The sequence below is a fragment of the Equus asinus genome, chromosome 14 (assembly GCF_041296235.1).
Source record: "Equus asinus isolate D_3611 breed Donkey chromosome 14, EquAss-T2T_v2, whole genome shotgun sequence".
Lineage (NCBI taxonomy): Eukaryota > Metazoa > Chordata > Mammalia > Perissodactyla > Equidae > Equus > Equus asinus.
The window spans coordinates 23,006,144-23,030,182 of NC_091803.1; the positions used below are offsets into that span (position 1 = coordinate 23,006,144).

The 24,039-nt window shown below is 40.0% G+C and overlaps 2 protein-coding genes across 12 annotated transcripts in view; one reads left to right on the plus strand and one right to left on the minus strand.

The window, feature by feature from the left end:
• LOC106831846 (S-adenosyl-L-methionine-dependent tRNA 4-demethylwyosine synthase TYW1) overlaps positions 1 to 14,222 on the minus strand; it is a 213,488-nt gene extending 199,266 nt beyond the window's left edge. For 7 of the 11 annotated variants that reach the window (XR_011494170.1, XM_014842269.3, XM_044746295.2 and 4 more), the window contains exons 1-6: positions 13,971 to 14,138; positions 13,018 to 13,145; positions 12,255 to 12,443; positions 5,047 to 5,148; positions 3,281 to 3,475; positions 1,165 to 1,452 (exon numbers count right to left, since the gene is read on the minus strand). Coding sequence is in view for 10 of the 11 variants with exons in the window: in XM_014842269.3 (XP_014697755.3) it covers positions 1,165 to 1,452; positions 3,281 to 3,475; positions 5,047 to 5,148; positions 12,255 to 12,443; positions 13,018 to 13,145; positions 13,971 to 13,974 (906 nt within the window). In the remaining variant the exon portion in view is untranslated. Of the gene's footprint in view, positions 1 to 1,164; positions 1,453 to 3,280; positions 3,476 to 5,046; positions 5,149 to 12,254; positions 12,444 to 13,017; positions 13,146 to 13,970 lie in introns of all 11 variants that reach the window. The other 4 variants (XM_014842270.3, XM_044746296.2, XM_070484488.1 and 1 more) reach the window with 1 other exon arrangement.
• Positions 14,223 to 14,341: 119 nt separating this feature from the next.
• On the plus strand, positions 14,342 to 22,676 carry SBDS (SBDS ribosome maturation factor). Its single transcript, XM_014842272.3, has 5 exons — positions 14,342 to 15,184; positions 15,836 to 15,965; positions 16,471 to 16,671; positions 17,936 to 18,100; positions 19,054 to 22,676. The coding sequence occupies exons 1-5, from the start codon at positions 15,057 to 15,059 to the stop codon at positions 19,180 to 19,182; spliced, it is 753 nt and encodes a 250-aa protein (XP_014697758.1). The 5' UTR covers positions 14,342 to 15,056; the 3' UTR covers positions 19,183 to 22,676.
• Positions 22,677 to 24,039: the final 1,363 nt, after the last annotated feature.

A 24,039-nucleotide genomic window follows, 5' to 3' on the forward strand; every position in this document is an offset into this window, starting at 1 on the left:
TATGTAGATAGGGTGAGGGGACTAACACAGCTCTCCTCTGAGAGCTGGAGGAAGGGGTAGGGAGAAAAAGAATATGAAATATCATCTTGGAGAGTGAGAAAGGGAACTTAGGAGAGAATGCTGGCGATTGTTGGGTAGGTCTGAGGGCATACAGGCTCAAGCCAGTGGCCATGAATCTGTGGTCAAGCAGCAAGCAGCAGGCAAGGGGGAAGGCAGATAGCAGGTTTCACCCTGGTTAGGGATTTAGCTAATTGGATTAGAAAGGAAGTGAAAGGCAGGGCAACTGAATATGTTTATAAAAGAATGAGTATAAAATCTAAACTGGGTAAGGAAAGAAGAGAAGTAAGCAGTTTTCTCTATCCAATGAAAAAGGTATGGGATCTAAAGAATTTGAAAGTAGGAGCACCAGAAAGAGGTCAGAATTTGGGTCAAAGGAACATGAAATTTCAGAGGTGATCATGGAAGTGAGAGGCCAAGGTCAGTGAAGAAAATGGTTGCTGGAGGTGTAAAGGCCAGGAGACTGGCAGGCCAGGGTGCTGGATAAGTCATCTACACGGATGACTCAGCCACAAAGAGTAATGACAGGAACAAAGGTAGACACACAATGAGTGAGCAGACAAAGCTGTTTCTAAATGACTCAAGTGACCAGGTGGCCAAAAGAACAACTATGAAGACGGCAGAGATGATGTGGCCTGATGACATGAGTTTCAAAGGAACTGGGGTATCTGAAGAAGGAACAAAGAGAAATGTTTGGAATGTGAGAGATGAAAGACATGAATCCAGGATGACTTGCGGCCTTCGAGTTTGAGTGATCATGGAGTCATTAAAGAAGGTAGGTCACGAGGAATAAGTGGTTTGGGGATAAAAAGACAGGAGTTCAGCCTGGGACATATTTAACTTCTCGGGGCCTGTTTCCTAACTTGCAAACTGGTAGAAATCTACATGACTCTAGCAATGCAAGGATTCAAGAAGAGATATAGAAAAGCATCCAGCACAACATGGCTTAACTCCTAAGACCACCCTCTCTCTAAAACACCACTACACGAGTTTCAGATCTTCCTTCTAACCAGAAGCCAATGAAAGAGTTTCTCATGGCAGAGGTAAGGCTCAGCATCTCCAAACACAGGAAGAGAGCAACGAGACATGGACACATAGGCTTCATACCTCAGTGTCTCTCTGATGCAATCCATCTTGGGCGGGAGACCCCGGCTCCATTTCCTCTGAGCCATGCTGACTAGATTTGCATCTGCCTTTCTTGCAGTTGCCACCACAGGACTTCTTCTCTCCCTTAGAAAGCGCCCATAGCCTCGAGATGAACTTGGTCTTCCAAGCTCTAAAGTCACCTTCAATGCTGCCATGTTTGCTTTTAACCACATTGCAGTCGCCCTCCCCTCGAGTCATCACACGGTGAGCACCAAGCATCCAGAGCCACTTATCAACATTCTTGCCAATCTACAAGAAAAAGAGATAGGTGAGCTAAAAACACAATCCTCTAAATCAGAGGTTTATAGACTGCTCTGCAAAAGCCCACAGTTCCTCTGGGGCCCCAGTTGCAGGCTGAGGCTGAGGAAGAGAGAGCTGCTCAGCACTAAGGATTTTGAGCCTTTGGCTCAGCCTTGACCCAGAAGGGCTGCAGTTTACATATATTCCGATTTTTGGTATAAGACTTTTTTTAAGTAAAGGGACAGACAAACCCTTTTATTAAACTAAGGATTAATACCTAAAAAAGAATTTGAAAACTACTATTCTAAATCGTAGTCAGAATAAAACAACTCATTAGCAAAATAATTTGTTCCAAGATGTAACAAAGCCTATGGGGCCAAAGCCCAGCTAATAACAAAGCCCATCTGGCAAGACTGGTGATTTCATAAAGTCGGAAATTAATCTTACTGCAAGATGACACGATGAAGCTGAGGCACAGGGGTTATCAAGAATCACAGTTAAGAGTTCAAAAACAGGCTTTCTCAGTGGCAAGACATTAAACAAAATATTTACATATCTGAATTTTACCATTTCTTATCTAATTCCTTTGAAAATATGGGGGAAAATATACATCTTGATACAACAACTGAATGAAAACCAGTTTAAAGAAAGATCTCCACTTTGACCTGTGCTCACATTCTACCAAAGACCGGTGAGCCAGGCTAGGCCTATAACTGAGGAGAAGGACACACACAAAAGTTCTGGTAACTTTCCAGAACCACTAAGAAATGGAGAGGCTCTGTATTTTTACTTTTTAAAGTATAGAGAACTAAATGCAAAAGAAAAGGAGCCAAGTTAATTTCATTAAAAAAAAAGTTCCAGGAAAACAAAACAATGTTTTACTACATAAAGGGCAGTGAATGTTTTTCCTCTACTTCCCTTTAGAAGTTAATGATTAAAAGACAATGAGTTCAGGGGCTGGCCCGTGGCCGAGTGCTTAAGTTCGCGAGCTCTGCTGCAGGCGGCCCAGTGTTTCGTTGGTTCGAATCCTGGGCACGGACATGGCACAGCTCATCAAACCACGCTGAGGCAGCGTCCCACATGCTACAACCAGAAGGACCCACAACAAAGAATATACAACTATGTACTGGGGGGCTTTGGGGAGAAAAAGGAAAAAATAAAATCTTTAAAAAAAAAAGTAAAAAAAGACAATGAGTTCAACTGTATTAGAGTTAGCTTGGGCAGTAAAGGCTGTTCAAGAACAGAAGGGGCAGTTGACAAAGTCCAAAGAGTAAGTGATTTTCCATCCATAAGGTCCTGCTTAAGGACAGGAGGCTGGACTTGATGGCCATAAGTGAAGGCCGCTAAGATGCTAGACAATAGGAGGCATATTCATTCACTTGACTCGATAAAAATTTACTGAGAGCCTACTAAACAGGAAGCTTCGATATATACATGTAGCAATTCCCAGCTATAAAGAACAACACACTAAGTTTATTATTAAATACCAAAGTTTGTGGATTATTATGCACATATATGTGTATGTGTGTGTGAATATTTTCCTAATTAAAAGAGAATTTAAGGGCCAGCCCTGTGGCCAAGTTGTTAAGTTTGTGCACTCTGCTTCAGCGGCCCAGGGTTTCGCCAGTTCGGATCCTGGGCACGGACATGGCACTGCTCATCAAGCCATGCTGAGGTGGCATCCCACATGCCACAACTAGAAGGACTCACAACTAAAAATATACAACTATGTACTGGGGGGCTTTGGGAAGAAAAAAGAAAAAAAATTTTTTTAAATCTAAAAAAGAAAAAAGAGAATTTAGCCCTATAATTCAACATATACCTACCTTGTACCTACCTTGTTGAAGTGGCTTGCATAGGCAGAATTTCCCAGGCCAAACACCGTGTATCTCATACCCTTCAGGTAAGTTTGGCCAAATCGAAAATCGATGGATGCTTCCTCCAACCATTTGCAGAACCACTCTGCACTCTCAGTTGGTCGACCATCAGTATATGTAGCAACCAGGAAAGCACAAACACTTTTACTAGTAACCTAACCAAGAAAGTAATTACCTCAGAAGAATATTCAATATATAAGTTATCTCAATGAAGAAAGTCCTATTTTAAAATGCCAACATTCATATCACAACTAATCTCTAAGGACAAAAGGTGCTTTCAGAAACACTACTCATTTTCAAAAGTGAAGAAAACACAGCACCGACACCCTGCACACGGGAGAACACCCAGTGCCTTGTTTCTGCCAATATACCTCCTGCTGCCCTTCACCACAGACTCCATTCTATTTCTCAGACTATAAATTCCTATCATCTCCAATGTGTCATACTGAAAACAAAATCCAAATCAGTCAGGAAAAATAAAGATCTCTAAAAAATTACTTGAAAAATTAAAACAATAAAACTTTTTAAACGTAAAGTAACTTAACACTTAGCACCATCATCTATACAAAGGAAAAAATACATCTTTAGCCCTGCCACAGTATTTCATCTGCTTGAACATATCTTAACAGTTCCAAGTCATGAGGTAAGTTATAAGTAATCCTTTACTAACAATTAAATACCAAAGCTAATAATTTTTCACAAAAAATTTAGGGCATATTCTAGCTCATTCATGTGCACTCCAATGTTTTCTTAGGGGAGAAAGAAATGGACAGAGTCACAGCTAGAAGTTTATCCACTAAGAAGGGGCTGGCAAACTACAGCCCATAGGCCCAATCCAGCTTGCTGCCTATTTCTGTAAATAAAGTTTTACTGGAACACGGCCACACTCATTTGTTACACATTGTCTATGGCTCTTTCGTGCCTCAAAGGCAGAACTGAGTAGCTGCACAGCCCACAAAGCTGAAGATATTTACTATCTGGCTCTTTATAGGAAAAGTTCGTCGAGCCATGCTCTAAGTGCTTCTCCAACTTCAGCTGCTTCAGAATCACCTGGAGCACTTGTCAAAATACAGTCCTATGTCCGGACTTTGATGCAGCAGGGCTGGGCTAGAACCTGAGAATCTGCATTTCTGATAAGTTCCGAGATGTTGGTACTGCTGGTTCAAGGAACAAGCTTTGAGAACCACTGTTGTAAGGCTAACTTCCCTAACTGGCTATGACTAGAGGAGAGGGAGCAGTTTTTAGGTGAAGAAATTAAACCTTCATAGACATTAAGTAACACATGGAGGTCACATAGCTATTAAGAGATTTCTCTAACTCCAAAACTCATACTCCTTCTGCTACCCAAGTGGCTCCGGACCTTTCGGTAGGCTTACACATGGTTCATATGCTCGGCACACTGCCATCAATAACAACCATCTCTTGATTAGGAGATTCATAGCAGGAAGGAGGAGGGAACTTCAAACCACCCAATCTTTCCCACTCTTACCCCTACCCCAGGAGAGCCTAACACTCCAGAGGGACAGGACTCACACCACTTTAGACACCTCTTTACACATCAGTGTACCATACATTCAACACCTCTGATTGACAGTGAAAACTCAACCAATGGAAATCTCTTAGTATGAAAATTAAATTTATTCTGAAGATTCTATTTATCCCAGAACATAAGAGATCAATTAAATCTGAGAGTTTTTATTGAAGAAAAAATAAGATAACTACCAACCTCTTCTACTAGATGATCATCTGGATCATATTCTTTCAGATTAATAATTGCCACAGGCAGACCTAGGCAGGTAACTGCTTCAGCAAGAATTGTTGCAAATCCCTAATAAGAAAAAAAAAATAAAGCATTCAGTAAGCTAAATAAGTAAAGCACCATCTTCATTTACCCCATTAGCAAGGGAATGAGGCATTTATCATGAAAAACTTTTCTGGTGACCAACATTTATCATCATAAACACAAATACTATTCTCACTTCTACCATTTTCTCAAGCATATTTATAGAGATCAGTCATTCAATGGTGGTGTTCTCACTCTCTAAGTACACATATGGGACTAAATCTAAATTGGCTTTTTGACATTCCAGCTGCTTTGTCCCATTAAAACAAACACACAGATGTACAAAAAGAAATACTGAAGAGTGAATGGGAAACATGAGAAATGTTCACACATTTCTGGAAGACAGAAAGCAAATAGGAGCAGGGTGACTGATAAATGAAAGCCTTATGAGAGAGTTCATATGTTTGACAGAACCCCAGAGAGGCTCTGGGCTCAGAGTCAGCCACTGTAGCAGAAATGGGAGGGAACCGCAGGGCAGAGAAGAGTCAACGAGCAGACAATTTGTACACGGGACAGGTGCTCACAGAGCCTAGGCAACATTTACCTTTTACCCCTAGCCAAAACACCTGCCAGCTCTTTTCCAAACAAGATGAACCAAATGTTTGCGGTAAACTAAAATTTTTAGCCAGATGTTGGCACCCCAGGAAAACGCCTTCCTCTTTTTTGCTTAGTAATCTAACACTTGGCTCCCTATCTGCCAAGACTAAAGCTACACCTGCCAAGCGTCTATTCCTTTACTGGTTATCTACCATGCCAGTCTCAGTTCTGGACAACATTACACAACATTGAACAAGACACACGTAGTCCCTGCCCTCAAGGAGCTTATGTTCTAACGGACAGAGAGTAAATACAGACAGACATGAGAAAAGACACAGGATATCAGATGGTGATTAGAGCTATAAAGGAAAATAAATCAGGATAAGGGGTAAGAACACAATATTGGAGGTACAAGGAGAGTTGTTATTTTACATAGGGAGGATCAGGGCAAACATGTATAATAAAAAATAAATATTTGGTCTTTGACCCCAGTTCCTAGCACAAAGCTTAAAACTCTTAGAACTTACTATCTTTGGGATATAATTGAGATGACTCATTGAGGGGGGAGGCAGCTCCACGTAACTTGAGGATTGGGGTGGGTCACAGGAAAATCAACCCTGCGATTAGAGGGTAAAAACCTTCAGCACCCTTTCTCCCTGTGGTGAGGAGGGAGGGGCTGGAGACTGAGTTCAATCAAATATGGCTGATGATTTAATCAATCATGCCTATGTAATGGAAGCTCCATAAAACCCCTAAATGATAGGGGTTAGTGAACACACTGATATGCTGAAGAGGCAGAATGCCCAGATACAGCATGGAAGCTCTGTGCCACTCCTCCCCGCCAAAAGCCCTGCCCTATGCACATCTTCCATTTGTCTGCTTCTGGCTTGTAGCCTTTATAATAAACCAGTAAAGGTAAGCAAAGCAACTTCCTGAGTTCTGTGAGTCATCCTAGTGAAGTACTGAACCTAAGAAGGGGATTGTGAGAACCCTCAAATTTACAGTTGGCCAGTGAGAGGTATGGGTGGCCCCTGGGACTTGAGACTGGTGTCTGAAGTGGGGACAGTCTTGTAGACTGAGCCCTCAAACCTGTGGAGTCCGAGGAGAACCCTGGGGAGTCAGTGTCAGAGCTGGTGAATTGGTGTGGAAAAACAACAAACATTCAATGTCAGAAAACACTTCAGCAGGTCTCCAAGATGAAGATTCAAGCCAAACTTGAAGGAAATGAGAGAGCAAGCCATGAGGCTATCCCAAGCAGAGGGAACATGTAAATAAAAAGGTCCAAAGGAGGGAGCCAACTTGGCAAGGAGGTTAATAAGATTGGAGAAGTGGGGACAAAGGACATGAGATAAGAGAGAGGATGGAGAATCAGATGTGAGGGTTCCTTGGCAACTATGAGGACTCTGGCATTTACGCTTATGAATGAAGGAGTCACTGCCGGGTTTTAAGCTGAGGGGAACAAGATTTCACCTAGGTTTTCAGAGCCACTGTGGTTGCTGAGTTGAAAGTATACTGAAGTCAGGGGAGGGGCTGAGCAGTACTGAATGAAGGAGACCAACAGGGAATTGACTGCAGTAATCTAGACAAAATATGAGGGTGGTCTGGACCAGGGCAGTAACAGTGAGGGTGGTGAGAAGTGACTGGAATCTGGGTCTATTTTGAAAGCAAAACAAACAGGATTTGCTGACAGATTGGATGTGGGTTGTAAGAGAAAAGTCAAAGTATTTTTGAACTAGGCAAGTGGAAGGATGAAGCTGCCATTTACTGAAGTGGTAAAGATTATAAGTGGAAGAGGTTTAGGCAATTTTCTAATTGGGAGTTCAGTTTTGAGCATATTAATTATGAGATGCCTACTGGACATTCACATGAAGATCTAAGATAGGCAACTGGATATGAGAGTCTGGAGTTGAGAGAAATAGTTCATATTAGAAACATAAATTTAGATGTCATCATCTAATACTGGGTTAGCAAACTAAGACCCGCAGGCCAAATCCAGCCCTCTGTTTGCTTCTGTTAAGGAAAGGTTACTGGAACAAAGTCGTGCCCATTTATTTACATATTGTCTATGGCTGCTTCCACTCTACATCAGCAGAGTTGAGTATTGCAACAAAGACCATATGGCTTGCAAAACCAAAAAGCCTAAAAAATATATATAAAACGAAATATCTGGCCCTTTCCAGAGAAAGTTTGTCAAATTCTATCTAGCAGATAGAATTTAAAGCTCCAGACAATAAGATCCCTTAGAGAATAAAATGAGCTCAGATAAAGACATGGTCTCAAGGACTGTGCCCTGGAACATTCCTACCTTTAGAGGCCAAGGAGAAGAGAATCAGCAAATGAGAGTAAGGAAGAGCAGCCTCAGCAAAGTAAGAGGAGACCACCTAGAGAACGGTCACTCAAAAGTTCAGTGAAGAAAGTACTTCAAGAAGAAAGGAGTGGTCATGCAGCTAACGGGTCAAGTAAAATGAAGACAGAGAATTAATTAGCAAGATGGAAGCCAATGGGAGCACACCTGGGCATGCAAGCCCTCTAAAACCATAAGTAGAGAAACTGGAGATAGCAAACACAGAGAACACTTTCAGGGAGTTTCACTATAAAAAAAAAATTGTGGTGTGTCAACACAAAATAACCAAGAACCATTCTACACATAAAAGAGAGAAAGTGATCTTTACTTGAGCCAGGGTGAGGATTACAACCAGGGAAGGCAATTTCCACAAAGGAAGAAAGCAATCTGGAGAAGCATGGTTTTCAGTACAGTCTTAGAGCTTTTTAGAACAAAGAACATACATTAAACACGCCCAGGATACACATTCATCAAAGTTTCAAAGAAGTATTCAGTTGCAAATTAGCAGGTCAACATGACCCTGATGTCCAGGAAAGGGACCTTATCTTCAGGAGTACTAATACAGGCATGCATTACTGATACTGGCCTCTGTATCTTAAGAGAGCCCATTCTTTACTTTAATGTGACAGCAGACGTACAATGTATGTTTGTTGGGCCATGAGACAGGCTTCTTTACTTCAAGCCAAATCAGTTGTGAACCAGAATAGCTACTCCATCTACCTCAACATGTGAAAATCTCTTGTTAGGTGGTAGTGAGAGGGGGATGTGGGACCAAAAAGTCACAGAGCATGCCTGACCCACCTTGCACAGAGCATCCAGTGAGAATTACAGTGAGACAAAACAAGTCTGTTCACACAGTCACAGAGAAAATCCACACCACCTATCCCATCATTCTGTCCTAAATATAAACAGAAAACCATGGATCACCAAGAACATGATGAGAACAAGCAGCAGGAAAGAGAAACACTAGCAGCAGAAAAACTGAGAAAGCAGATAAATCAGGGAATAGAAAAAGGAACTCATGAAGACAGATTCTCAAATTATGAACAAGATGCTATAAAAATTGAACAAAATGGCATTTTTGCAATTAAAAACATAAGAGCCAAAATAAGACATTCAAAAACAGGTTTGGAATTGAAATCCAAGAACATAAGAATGGAAAATAAAAGTTATAAAAAGAGTGAAAGAAAAGATCTGAGACATAGAAGACCATCCAAAAAGCCCAACATTCAACTAACAGGAGTCTCAGAAAGAACAGAAAATGAAGGGAAAAAAATTTAGCCTAGAAATATTAGCAGAACTAGTGCACAGAAATCTTCAAAACAAACATCCCAAGTGTCCAGCACAATGGTTGGAAAAAGATTCAACTTAGACACCATCGCGCTTAGTTTCCAAACATAAAGAACAAAGAAATGATTCCAAAAGCTTCCAGAAACAAAAAAACCAAGTCATCTACAAAAGTATGCAAGGACAAGCCTTCCCATCAGCAACACTACCTCCTAGAAGATAATAAAGCGATCCGTTCAAAGGTGTAAGGAAAAATACTTGAACCTAGTCTTCTATAGCCAAATATAAATCAATCAAATGTGAAAGCAGAATAAAAAAATTCAAGCAACAAAAGCAAAAACAAGTGGGACTGTATCATACTAAAAAGCTTCTATACAGCAAAGAAAATCATCAACAAAATGAAAAGGGAACCTACTGAATGGCAGAAAATATTTGCAAATCATATATCTGATAAGGAATTAACAGTCAAAATTTATAAAGAACTCATATAAGTCAACAGCAAAAAACAAATAAGCCACTTAAAAAACGGGCACAAGATCTGAAGAGACATTTTTCCAAAGAAGACATACAGATGGTCAACAGGTACAGGAACAGACGCTCTACATCTCTAATCGTCAGGGAAATGCAAACCAAAACCACAATGAGATATCACCTCACATCTGTTAAAATGGCTCTCATCAAAAAGAATAAGTGTTTGCAAGAATGTGAAGAAAAGGGAACCCTTGCGCACTGTTGGGGGGAATGCAAATTGGTGTAGCCAGTGTGGAAAACAGTTGAAGGTTCCTCAAAAAATTAAAAATAGAACTACCATATGATCCAGCAACTCCACTTCTGAGTACATATCTGAAGAAAATAAAAACACTAACTTGAAAAGATATCTGCACCTCCATGTTCACTGCAGCATTATTCACAACAGCCCAGACATGGAAGCAACCTAAGTGTCCACTGAAGAGTGAATGGATAAAGATGTGTATATATTTTATATATATATATATATATATAAAATACACACACGCGCATGCGCACAATGGAATATTATTCAGCCATAAAAAAGGAAAGAAATCTTGCCATTTTCAACAACATGGATGGACCTTAAGCGCCTTATGCTAAGTGAAATAAGTTGGACAAAGACAAATACCCACTTATATGTGGAATCTAAAAACAACAAAAAACCCAAGCTCACAGATATAGAGAACAGATTGGGGGGAGGGCAGAGGGTGAGCAAAATGGGTGAAGGGGGTCAAAAGGTACAAACTTTCAGTTAAAAAATAAATAAGTTATGCGGATGTAACGTACAGCATGGTGATGACAGTTAACAATACTGTAGTGCATACTTGAAAGTCCCTAGGAGAGTAACTCTTAAATGTTCTCATTATAAGAAAAAAATTATTTTTGTAACTATGTAAGGTGGCACATATTAACTAGACTTACTATGGTGACCATTTCACAATGTATACAAAAAAAAAAAAGAAAGAAATTCCAATGGCACAGCTTTAAGAAGGCAGGCCATCTAACTCATCAACTGTGATGTGGGCAACAATATCAAGTCACTGAGATTTGAGAAATGTTTGCGTTAACTGACTAATAAAGGGAATCAATAACTTTTATGTAATCTTGATAAATCTAGAAACACAGCATAAGCAAGTTAAAGAAATAACCATCAGAGGAACTAAAAATAGAAATAGTTAAAAGTTCTCTGGAGAGTACTTTTCATTACGAACCTTCCATACACCTGGATTTGTTCCATACACCTGTATTAATTTGATCTTTTAAAAATTTTAAAAATACCATAAAGAGGGACGGCCTGGTGGCACAGCAGTTAAGTGCACACATTCCGCTTCGTCAGCCCGGGGTTCGCCAGTTCAGATCCCAGGTGCGGACATGGCACCACTTGGCACGCCATGCTGTGGCAGGCGTCCCACATATAAAGTAGAGGAAGATGGGCGTGAATGTTAGCTCACGGCAGTCTCCCTCAGCGAAAAGAGGAGGATTGGCAGCAGTTAGCTCAGGGCTAATTTTCCTCAAAAAAAAAAAGAATATATGTAAAAGATTTTAAAAAAAAACACCATAAAGAGCCTCTGAATTACTCTTATGAGTAACGTAAAAGGACTTTCTTTTGGCTGCTTAGGTGCCTTTTCCGCCTTTCTTCTGGTTTCCCACCTCTGCTGCTTAAGGTTGAACTTAATAAGAAGTGACTTTCAACTATGATGTGGCACAAAGAACCCACACTGAAGTACCAAAAACCTAAAAAGTACTATTCTACAAAATATCCGCAAGGGGGCAGTAGAATCCTGTTTAGTGCTCTACAAAAATAATGGAGCTTGATTTTTTTAATTCATTTTCATGTTAGCCTTAGAATTCCTTCCTAGAAAGCACTACATAGATGTGACCTTCCTAACAAAGAAGCAAGCAGCATCTAGATACAATTAAAGAATGGAAAGCATCTTTCAGCTAAATATCTGTGGAGTATATCTGCTTTAAACAGTATTCAATGTCTACTGTCAACACTTTTAACACTATTAGAAATCAAAATGTCTCCTTAAATAGCTGTGTGAAGTTTTGAAAGTCAGGGCCCATACTGGACACTACTGCTGCCATTCTCTTTTCACTGTCCCCTACCCCTAACCCCAGAGGCGTCAATAATAGACTGAGAACTCTCTCCATTCTGCTAAAGCAAGAAGCAAGCTTCAGAACGAAGAGCCCTCACGACAGGGACCATCAGATACCACCAAGTAGCTGGAATTGGGCACAAGAGATAAAACCCACCCACCATCCCAGAAAGGAAAAATGTATGATGGAAAAGGGAAAAAAAGAAGACTAAAGAAGATCAGAAGACCAATTCAGTTCACTACTAAAGGATGCTCCTAGGGATTTTCTGAAAACATCAGTAAACCCAAGAAAAAGCATCATATAAAGTTCCTACCTTTGCTGTACCAGTCTGGGAACCATAGAAAATCTTCACTCCAGACACAAAGACTTCCTTCTCTTGAAGAGAGATATAACCATTTGTCACCAAATCCCGAGTTGCTTTTGAAAGAGATTTCTCCTGTGAGGTCTTGTCCTTGAGGATAGACGATTGCACAAAATCCATCAAATTTGAATCTTTTCCCAGCTTTGGGAGAGATGAAACTTAGCAAAGTCACTGACCCATTTTATTATTCTCTTAATCTCTCTGGTTGTTCTCCTCAAACATTCACCCCTTGGTATATATAATTAGGTCTTTTAAAGGCAGAACTCACATTTCTTAAGACTATAATGATTCTCATTCCCTCCAGGATAAAACAATACATACTTTCACCCATAATGTGTCTTAGCGGAATAAGAGAAGGAACCTATTTTCTGATTCTTAATTAGTGGAAAGAAAAGAGACGACTACTACGACTTAAAGGTGCTAAACAGATTTTTTTAATGAAAGTTTAATTTCATTACAAATCTTCCGCTATCTTAAGAATGAGACACTCACAGCCCACCAAAGAAACGGTAAATAACTTAGTTCATAATAACTTATTCTCTAAAAACTGAGAAGAAATTTTTTTAGGCATTACAGAAAAACTAAAAAACATGAGTGACTTAAAGTTCTTTTTAGCTTTTCTGTATTTTCCTGAAACTCTCAGAAAATCTGTACTATGAATTCTCTATAAAATCTGATGTCTAAATACTCTCCTATAAAAAATAACTCCACTTACCTGCTTCCTGATGACAATCTGGAAACAAATCCAAAGGCTGATGCCAAAGGCAAAGCCCCAATATATGTAAAACCTGTGTATCCACAATGATATTAAAGGTGAGAAGTCCCATGTATCCAAAGAAGGATCTAAATTTAAAATGATACATAAACGTAACTTAAAGCTACATATACAAAGACATCCATCTCTATTTTAAGAATTTTTTTTAAAAAACCTTCATATTCAACAACTGGGAGAAAAAATCTATCAATAATCAACTCTAATAAAAATAACACACTATGTGGTAACGTGATAAAACTATCATAATGACTATGCTAACTCAAAAATAAAAAAGAATATAAAATTGTAACTTCATTTCGATACAGCATTTGGAAGGAAGAGAGGGGAATAAAGTCAAAACACTTTATATGGAATTAGGAGTTAATTTTGCTCTGTTATGCTTGCTCCATAAGAAAAGCTTTAAAAAGTACTTAAAAGTATTCCCTTTTCTCTAATTTTATTTTTAAAGACTTATGGCTACTTGTAAAGGGTTCTCAAATAATTGACCTCATGCCCCATTTTTTGGAAGGACATGTTGATGGACCTGGCCTCAAATGTTGAACCTGTGCCCAATTTCAAAAGGCGAAGCGTAAAACTGGGGACTTAAAGGTGTCGCTCCACCCTAGAAAGGACCCAAAGTCCCCAACACGCGTGGATAAGGGGGGGAGGGGCAGTTCTCTCTGCCTTTTGAGGTTAGAAGCATAGTTCTACACTCACCCCCTAGCCTCAAAAGGCAAAAGCCAATCAAAAGCAGAGATCAGTCCTCCCCTGGCCCCAGCGGCACCAGTCGAGCGCTAACAAGTGCAACAACCTCTGAAGGAAGGGCCCGAGGGTCCCACTGCGCCCGGAGAGGTTCTCAGAAAAACGGTTTTCTCCCCTCCCGCCCTTCGAACCTTGCCCGCCGGGGCCCTTACCCATTCTCCTCAGAGCCCGGGCCCGGAGCCCGACAGGACACTAGGACCGCAGGCCTGAAAAACCTGGCGGCCTGCGCAGGCTTACCGCCTCGCGGATTTACCCGTAAACCCACGCAAAGCGGAGCAGGAGGCAGCCATGCCACTCGCAGGCCCGTCCCGATTGGCTCAGAGGAGGAAGGAGGCGGGCCCAGAGGGAAGCACTGCCAGAGCTCCGGGCGAGGACGCCTGAGCGCTCCCGGTCGCGCTCGGATTGGCTCAGAGGAGGAAGGGGCGGGGCCATCAGGACAGGCATGGTAGCGGGGTAAAAAGGGAAAAGAGGCGGGCTGTAAAAGAAACTAAGGGCGTCATCAACCACGTGCAACCTGTCAGCCCTTTTGGATGTCTGTTGAAACACACCGATTGTAAAAAGGCATTATGTAGGGGAAATTTGATTATGGACTGGCTATTAGATGATATTAAGGGATTATGGTTCATCATGTTGGGTGTATCTGTTAGGAGTACAGACTGGAGTATTTCAAGCTAAAACCTTATGATTTGCTTTAAAATAACAAAAAAATGAGGGAGAATGAAACATGAATGGCGGAATGTTAATTATTGAGTTGGGGTGGTAGGTACATGAGCGTTCGCTACACTTTTTTTTCTACGTCTTGTGTTAATAATTTTCCAGAATAAAAGTGGGTGTAGCCCTTAACGCCTCGGAACTATGGGGCGCCGGCGCTGTGTTTCCACCGGGTCAGCAAAGATCAACTCAGTCAATCACAGCTCTCTAGCTCATTGGTCAAAGTAAATTACGTCAGGAAGAGCGCCTCCGTTCTCGGCGCGGAACGATGTCGTAAAAACCACAATGCGCAGGCGTTGTTGCTCACTTTTCTTCTCCCGGTTTTCGCAATACCTGACGCCTGCGCAATAACTTAATTGAGTGTTGTGGCGGCCGGCCGCGGGCCGAGTTAGTCGCAGGGCCGGGCGTTCTGCAGACGTTGCCGTGCCGCGCGCCGCCGGGTCGTTACAGCGAAGCGCAGGCGGCCCCCAGGCCGGGGGCGCGGGTCTACCTTGGTTCGCCCGACCCAAGATCTGTGAGCAGCCACGATGTCGATCTTCACCCCCACCAACCAGATCCGCCTAACCAATGTGGCCGTGGTGCGGATGAAGCGCGCCGGGAAGCGCTTCGAAATCGCCTGCTACAAAAACAAGGTCGTCGGCTGGCGGAGCGGCGTGTGAGTGACCCTCTTGGCCCTGGCCGGAGCTGGTAGCCTCCGAGGTGGCCTACCTCGGGTCGTCGAATCAGTGGGTCTGGCTGAGGTCTTGTATGGGAAGGAAATGGAAAATTTATTCTTGCTATGTGCGTGAGGTGTCACTGTCCTTCCCGAGCTTAGCGCCTAAACCAAACGTTCATCTTTCGTTTAGTTGGTTTGGGATTTGGTTTTTCTTTGTTGGTATCATAAAAGTTACAGCCCAGAAACCCCCATATTCAGTCGTTTTGACAGAATACTGATAAAGGCAAAGGGCCTAGTCTTCCAAATACTTCCATAGAGTACGTTGGATGTCACAAATCTTAGCCCAGTTAGTTTCCGCAAAGTGCGTAGTGTCTTCACTGCTGCCCTCTAGAGATCAGTATTCCGTGGCAGCAGCCCGACCACACCCCCGCCCCGCGTTTCATGCATACTCCCACGAGGTTTTTCTCAAGTGAGGAAATACGAATACAAATTTGGTTCTGAGTTTTGAAAATGTTCCCTCAGCACTGAGGGTCATTTAGAAGTATTTGTTGTTTCTTACTATTTACTATGTTGCCATCTTGTATTTAAATATGAATGAATTTCCAACTTTCAAGTGTATTCACTTAGCATCTTTTTTCCTGCCCTCCCAAGGGAAAAAGACCTTGATGAAGTTTTACAGACCCACTCAGTGTTTGTAAATGTTTCTAAAGGCCAAGTTGCAAAGAAAGAAGATCTCATCAGTGCATTTGGAACAGACGACCAGACTGAAATCTGTAAGCAGGTGGGTTGCAACAGCCACAGGATAATTGACCCTAATATCCATTTGTAGTGTAAGTATTTATATGTATGTCAAACTTTAAAACATTACTTTTTGGAGTGAACCGTTACCACTGAATAATTTGACGTGCATATCACTTTTTAATAATTCAGGACGTGCATATTTTTTTCCAGAGACTTCAGAACTTAAATTTTCTGCTAAATTGCCTTATTTTGTCCATTTATATATCTTTAATGTAATATACCTGAAAATAGAATTCCTTTCTAAGTATTTCATCATTTACACCCTTTGCTAAGATTGCTTTTTCCCCCTCCCTAAATGAGCGAAATCTTGGAGCACAAGATAATCCAGTGCATTCTTTAGACAAAGCTCAAATCATTATCTGCATATCAGTAGCTGGAGAGGATGGAATTTAATTTTCTTCTCAGTTATTAATTCTTGTGGTTCGTTAACAAATAATGTGTAATAAAAACATTGCTGTCTTAAATTTGTTGGGTTTTTTTTTCAGATTTTGACTAAAGGAGAGGTTCAAGTATCAGATAAAGAACGACACACACAGCTGGAGCAGATGTTTAGGGACATTGCAACTATTGTAGCTGACAAATGTGTAAACCCTGAAACAAAGAGACCATACACAGTTATCCTTATTGAGAGAGCTATGAAGGACATCCACTATTCAGTCAAAACCAACAAGAGTACAAAACAGCAGGTGAGTGGTCCTTAATGTCATCAGAAAGTATCCATGAAAATCAGTTTTCTCTGAAGAAAGCATTACAGTAGTCGGTCTGTAATAATGAAATGATACTGCTTGGAAGCAAATGGGTAGGAAGTTTTGGAGAGAAGGGAGGGAGAGGATGGGGGTTGTAGAAAGGAGTAATGGGATTTTTTTAACTAAACACAAATATGCTAGGACTCTCATCTTCCTATCTAAATCAAACCTTTAAAGATAAAACTTGGATTTTTAATTTTAATTCCAATTTTCAGATTTTTTTATTTATACATAATTCACATACCATAAAAGTCACCCTTTTAAAGTGTACAGTTGGGTAGCATATTGAAAGGTTTTGCAACCTTCCCTACTACCTAATTTGAGAACATTTTCATCAATGCAAAAAGAAACGCTGTACCCATTAGCAATCACTGCTCATTCTCCATTCTGACAAGTCCTTGGCAACCACAAATTTGCTTTCTGTTTCTATGCACTTGTCTATTCTGGACATTTATATAAACGGAATGACACAATATGTGGCCCTTCCAAGGATCCATGTTGTGGCTTGTGTTTGTACTTCATGACTTTTAGGACTGAGTGATATCCCATTGTACATATGTTTCCATTTCTTTATACCCAGGAATGGAATTGCTAGGTCATATAGTAACTGTATTTAACCTTTTGAGGAACTGCCAAACCATTTTCCAGAACAACTGCACCGTTTGACATTCCCACAGTCAGTGTACGAGGATTCAGTGTTTCCACCTCCTCGATGATGTTTATTGTCCACCTTTTTGATTATAGCCATCCTGGGGGTATCATTCTGGTTTTGATTTGCATTTCCCTAAAGACTAGTGATTTGAACATATTTTCTTGTGCTTATTGACCTTTTGTCTTTGGAGAAATCACTTTTCAGATCCTTTGACTATTTTTTAATTGACTATTTTTCTCTTCATTATTGAGTTGTAAGAGTTCTTTAGATATTCTGGGTACTACTGCCTTATCAAATGTGTGATTTGCCAATATTTTCTCCTATTTTAGGAGTTGTCTTTTCACTTTCTTGATAGTTTTTTGAAGCACAAAAATTTATAATTGAAGTCCAGTTTATCTATTTTTTCTGTGGTGGTTTATGTTCTTTGTGTCATATCTAAGAAACCATTGCCTAATCCAGCTAGATGGAAACTGCTTTGTTTTGAATATTTTAGGAGATAAGTCAGCAGAAGAAGCAAAGACATCCTAAATGTTTGCAATTTTGTTTTGATAGGCTTTGGAAGTGATAAAGCAATTAAAGGAGAAAATGAAGATAGAACGTGCTCACATGAGACTTCGGTTCATTCTTCCAGTGAATGAAGGGAAAAAACTGAAAGAAAAGCTCAAGCCACTGATCAAGGTTATAGAAAGTGAAGACTACAGTCAACAGTTAGAAATTGTAAGGTTTAATATTTTTATTTCTTTGCTTCCTTGTTACCGAAATAGTTTATTCTCTAGTCATAAATGTGTAATAAACATTTAGAGGATATGAACAGTAAAACGTATCCAGAAACATCTCACCTGGAATTAGGTAAAAATGTTAAGTCTGAGTAGTAGAACTAAATTGTAGTCAGGCACACTTAGAATTTTTGTTTCTTTGTTTTTTATTTAAATTATTCATGGTAAAATTATGTTGGTTGTGCTTGTTTTAGATGAGAGAATATATTTTACAGTGAGTCCTCTATTATGGGGAAATTAGAAATGGGACTAAAAGTTTGTCAGTCTTGTTTACCACAGAACATTTTAAAGAAGCAGCAAAAGTATTGTGTCTTTGGCTCCTCACCCCACAGCTTCAGACATAGTATAAATTCAGCTGTCTGCAAATTCCTGTCTTGTCTTTGAGGCTTCATAGCTTCTTAAATAAATGAGCTCTGGAGGATTGTTGAACTTTCCACTCTAGTTGTGAAACAACACATCTGACAGTTTTTGAAGTTCTAAAATTGTTTCAAAATTTTACCCATAGTTTCTGGATAGGCCTTCAAATTTTTTTCTTTCAAATGTGGATAAAAAGAGGTGATTTCATTGAACTATAAGTTTTAATGCTAAATTTTAGTATGAAAAAGACCATAGTTTTGTAGTTCAGCCACTTCATTTTACAGCTGAGGAATCTGAATAAGTCCTCAAACAGGGAGGTTAATTCCTGTAACAGGAGCCTTCATGCATAATTAAAAACAGAGGCTGGACTAGGACTAGTCTCCTGCCTGTGCGTGGTCTTCTCTCTTGCACTGCAGAACTGTGGTAGTAGAGATATCTAGAAAGTGTCGTGTGTTTGTCTTAGAGGAAGTTAAAGCTGTGTTCATACTGTTGTATTGCTCATCTTCATGTGGTAAAGAGCTGTGTTAAATGTTTCAGGTGTGTCTCATTGACCCGGGCTGCTTCAGAGAAATTGATGAGCTAATAAAAAAGGAAACAAAAGGCAAAGGGTCTTTGGAAGTACTCAATTTGAAAGATGTGGAAGAAGGAGATGAGAAATTTGAATGATATTCATCAGTCTCTTCAGCTATAAAACACTAAAGCATTTTCATTTCCCAGTTTTGTTTACTCTCTGGTCTGCCAAATACTTGCTCAAACTTTGATGTTTTCCATCTTTGTGTTAAACATATGCACAAAAAGACTTTCCTAAATAAGTGTTATAATGTGGGATTAATTTAGTTTTAATTATAAAGTGGGGTTTTAGGCAAAAATGAAAAATCCAAGATACAAAGTCCAGAGTAGCATTTTGTTGCTGTCTCAGGCCTTTGTAGCTTTCCACCATAAAAGTTATTAGATGCAACTCTTGTGGATAAAAACTTAAATTTTGTACAATAAGATATTCATGTCTGCATGACAATATGGGAGTATTTGGTGAAAAAGAAAGCATATAACAGCTTATTTCTACTTAATGAAATGTGTGTTTAGGGGTACTTATCATGGCCTAACATAAAGCTTGGATGATGACTTCCTGATTTTCTGAAAAACAGATGATGGCTGTGCAGGACTTAAATAATATCCATTGAACGTGCTGCCATAACCTAGATGATTATTGGTAAAAATAGTCACTTACTTCTAATTCTTAAAGTTTATAGTATATATTAATATAGCTGAAATTATATGTAACCAATAAAACCACTCTTTATTTTTATTAAACTATGGCTTGTGTTTCTAGACAGCTTCCTAACTCCCTTTCTTGTCTCTGCCTCTTGTCTGGTAGGGTTGGAGACTTCTTAGCAGGATTAAATAAGTCATTATGAGGAGAACCTAGAACAGGGCCTGTTCTGATAAACACCTGATAAATCTTCGTGATTTGGGATGTAATCGAACTTAATTATTTTAGTATGTAAATACTTACTTGGACAACATGTGAGTTTTTTAAAATCTTAACCTCAAAAGAGATATTCTAGAATATAAATTAGGGTTTCACTCAAAGTAAACATACAGATGTATTTTGTGGACAGAAGTTTTTAATTGAAAAAAGAGTTCTTAACTTGAACAGGTCCTGACTGGTTTTAAGCACGCAGAATTCACTGCTAATACAAGTTCTCAGAAAGCTCCCATTTTAAAATAACTTCAATTATGAAGTCAAAATTTTTTCTTGTAGTGTTAGAAGAAATATCCTTGTCTGATAACCTGGGAACACACACTTTGTGTTAACACTGAAATTGAACTACTGTTTTGATATAGTCCTTAAGGTCACTCCCTTATTGATTCCGTTTTACTTTATGCAAGTTTGTTGTTTTATAAAGATGATCCAAACTTGAAGTCTCAGGAAATAATTTTAACCAATGTAGTTTATTTCCAGCTTAAACTTTATTTCCATCTTAAACAGTTAAAACAATGTTTCAAGTTGAAAGTCCTAATTACTAAAGATGTTCAAAAGGTGCATCTTGAATAGGAAAAGATAAACACTACGACTTTGCTTTACGTTTTCTCATTCTCATTATTCATCTCTTCTAAAAAGCTGCAACTTCAAGAAATGTCAAATGTCGATCACATGTGAGTAAACATCTGAACCTATAAAAAATAAAAAAATTTTACCTTATATTAATCTCATTACTCAAAAGTAGTTAATTTTGGTGTGCGATCATCTTCCCAGTACCCCTACTAGATGGATTATTTTTTTCAAGTAATTTTATTGGGATTATAATGGTTTGTAACGTGTAATTTCAGGTGTACACTGTTGTCAATTCCTGAATACTGGGTTGGATTGTTTTAAGGATTGATGTGTTCATTTTGCTTATTCAGTGCAAGCTGTATTGTGTACTTTGGGTCAGAGTGACGTTTCAGAATTAACCCTTTTCTGTGAGCACAGCTCTTTCCTGTGAAGCTTCTCTTGTACCCATGCACAGTGATTTGCTCCAGCCTATGGAAGCCCGTCCACTTTGAAGTTTTCTCATAGGCCTTGATTTCACCCTACCTTGTATTATAGGGAGCTGCCTTCATACCTGTCTGGCGTGCTAGATTGTGAGCTCCTCCAGGCAGGAGATTAGCCATTTGTGTGCATCCCACCATGGTTTGGACCTAGTAGATTTGGAATAAATGTCTGTGGAGTAATAAACGTGCTATCTCAAATGAGGGCCCATGCCATCAGAAGTGAGGATGGGTGATGACAAATTTAACTGGCTAATGACTTTTTCATATCCATCATTAAAGCTGGAATAGAGGTTTTGTCAGCTAAGCCAGAGATTCCCACCCTTCATGCTGAACACATGCTGGTGTAGCCACTTGGTGGTTTCTGGTCTGCACAGATCCCTCAGCCCTCAGAGCATTTGTCTTTGCCTGCAAGGAGTCTCTCACGTTTGCCCCAGGGTGTCAGACACATGTCATATTCCATGGGCTGTGATGGGAGGAAATTGGGTAGCACTCATTGCTATAAGCAATAACCACACACACACAATTTTAACCTGCATGCTACTATCGAGCCTACATAATGAAGTCCCTATGATTTTGGTAGCAGTGACATTCCTTATTACCTTTATAGTTTTTTGTCTGCCTGCTCTTAGATTACTGAAATTCAAGGTATTGATTATTTGAAAATATTTTTCTGCTGCTGTAAGATGGAGGTGGTTGTGGATACATAGTTTGCCACTAACATCATTTAATGGCTGAGATGATGAAGGCCATTGATTTTCATCACATGTATATATCCATGTTGGTACTTAGAACATAAGGGTCTAAATGTAATTTTACAGCACCAATTCTGAGATTAAGGATAATCCTGACCTGAATCTTTATCAGCTTGACTAATCCAACTTCTGCTCAGGAACAGTTTCGCAAAACTGAGCACACTTGGTTGAATTGCCCAGGGCTCCTTCCAAACACCCCCAGAAGAGTCATCCATTTCACCAATTCCTAGTTGAGTTTCTACAGATTTTCAGTTGGCAGAGAATGGAGGTAAATTGAAGACAGCAGAGTCATTTTTACTGCAGAAAGGAGTAGATGTGTCTCCTACACTCAATACCATTCACATCTCAGGAGATTTTTCTATTTGGCGAGCCACTTGACTCCCAGAAGACTCATGAGTGGCACTTTTCCTGTGGTGGACAAGCATAGCTGATATGCTTTACAAGGGAAAAGAGCCACAGGCTTATTTCTTACTATCAGGCAGAGAGAATAGATCAAGACTAGGAATCTTGCATGTAATTAAGGTAAAATAGTTTGTGAATATAAAATTAAAACTTGGCAGACCATAGAAAGGTTTTGGACATACATTGGCATGACAAGAGGCAATAGTAAAGAAAGCATTTGTTAATGAAATTTGTGTAAAGAGAGAATTGCGTGAAGCTTGATTGATAACTGCCTGATTTTCTCAGAGACATATGGTGATTGTTCAGGAGTTCAGCTGTTTTACTGAATATGCTGCCATAATTAAGGTTTCATAATAGTATGTAATATTATTTAAAAAAGGACTTATCACTGCAATTTTGATTTTGCTTTGAAGTTAAAAACAGTATGGACATTACAACTATGTAAATAAAATTACCATGTTGCCAAATCAAGCAAGAGCAGCTAGATGGATCTTTTCCAGATATGGAGGGTATAACTTTAAATATCCATGAAACTCACTTTGGGGGCCCCTCTCAGAGACACAGACATCTTCCAGAGAGTGGGAACTGGTTAGAAAGAGGCCATTATGATTTTCATCAGGAAAGCTGAGTGAGCCTCTGGTATTAAGTGACATGGAAGAAAAGACAAACTGCTGGAGATTATGACCCCTCAACCCAAAGTCACAAGGGCGGTCAATCACGAGCGTTGATGTACCACAAAGCCGCTCCTCACAGGAGCAACATAGTGTGTTCCTGTGTCAGAGGGCCAGAGATTTATTTACAATAGTTCATCCCCCAAGCACCCTGGGGAAGCCCACTAGTTCTTAATAAAATGTTTATCCCCAAACTCCAAAATCCTTCTCAACAGTAGTCCCAAAGTTTATGTTTATGAAAGCAATAGCATAAAAGGTTTTCTTTGTTTTTTGTGGGGAAGATTGGCCCTGAGCTAACATCTATTGCCAATCTTCCTCTTTTTGCTTGAGGAATATTGTTGCTGAGCTAACATCTGTGCCAGTCTTCATCTATTTTGTGTGGGATGCTACCACAGCATGGCTTGACAAGCAGTGCTAGGTCTGAGCCTGGGGATCTGAACCTGTGAACCCTGGGCCGCCAAAGCAGAGCATGCACACTTAACCACTACAGCACTGGGTCAGGCCTGCATAACAGTTTTTAATAAAATGTTTAGCATAAGAATTTTTTATAAAATGTTTAGAAAATTTTAATAAAATCATTGCTCTCCCAACTGCCTGCTAGAGCAACTCCAAAATTACTACAAAATCACTTTGGCTGATGTTAAGAGTCTGGAAGAAAGCCTGGATAAAGACTGCCCAGGGCCAACCCAGTGGCACAGTGATTGTTTGCACGTTCCACTTCAGTGGCCCAGGATTCACCGATTTGGATCCCGGGTGTTGACCTACGCACTGCTTGTCAAACCACACTGTGGCAGGCATCCCACATATAAAGTAGAGGAAAATGGGCATGGATGTTAGCTCAGGGCCAGTCTTCCTCAGCAAAAAAACAGGAGGATGATTGGTGACAGGTGTTAGCTGAGGGCTAATCTTCCTCAAAAAAAAAAAAAAAAAGACTGCCCAGACAATTTTGAAAAAGATTAATCAAGAGGAAATTGTCTTGGGGCCAGCCCGGTGGCACAGCAGTTAAGAGCGCACGTTCCACTTTGGCGGCCTGGGCTTCGCTGGTTTGGATCCCACGTGCGGACGTGGCACCGCTTGGCAAGCCATGCTGTGGTAGGCGTCCCACATATAAAGTAGAGGAAGATGGACATGGATGTTAGCTCAGAGCCAGCCTTCCTCAGCAA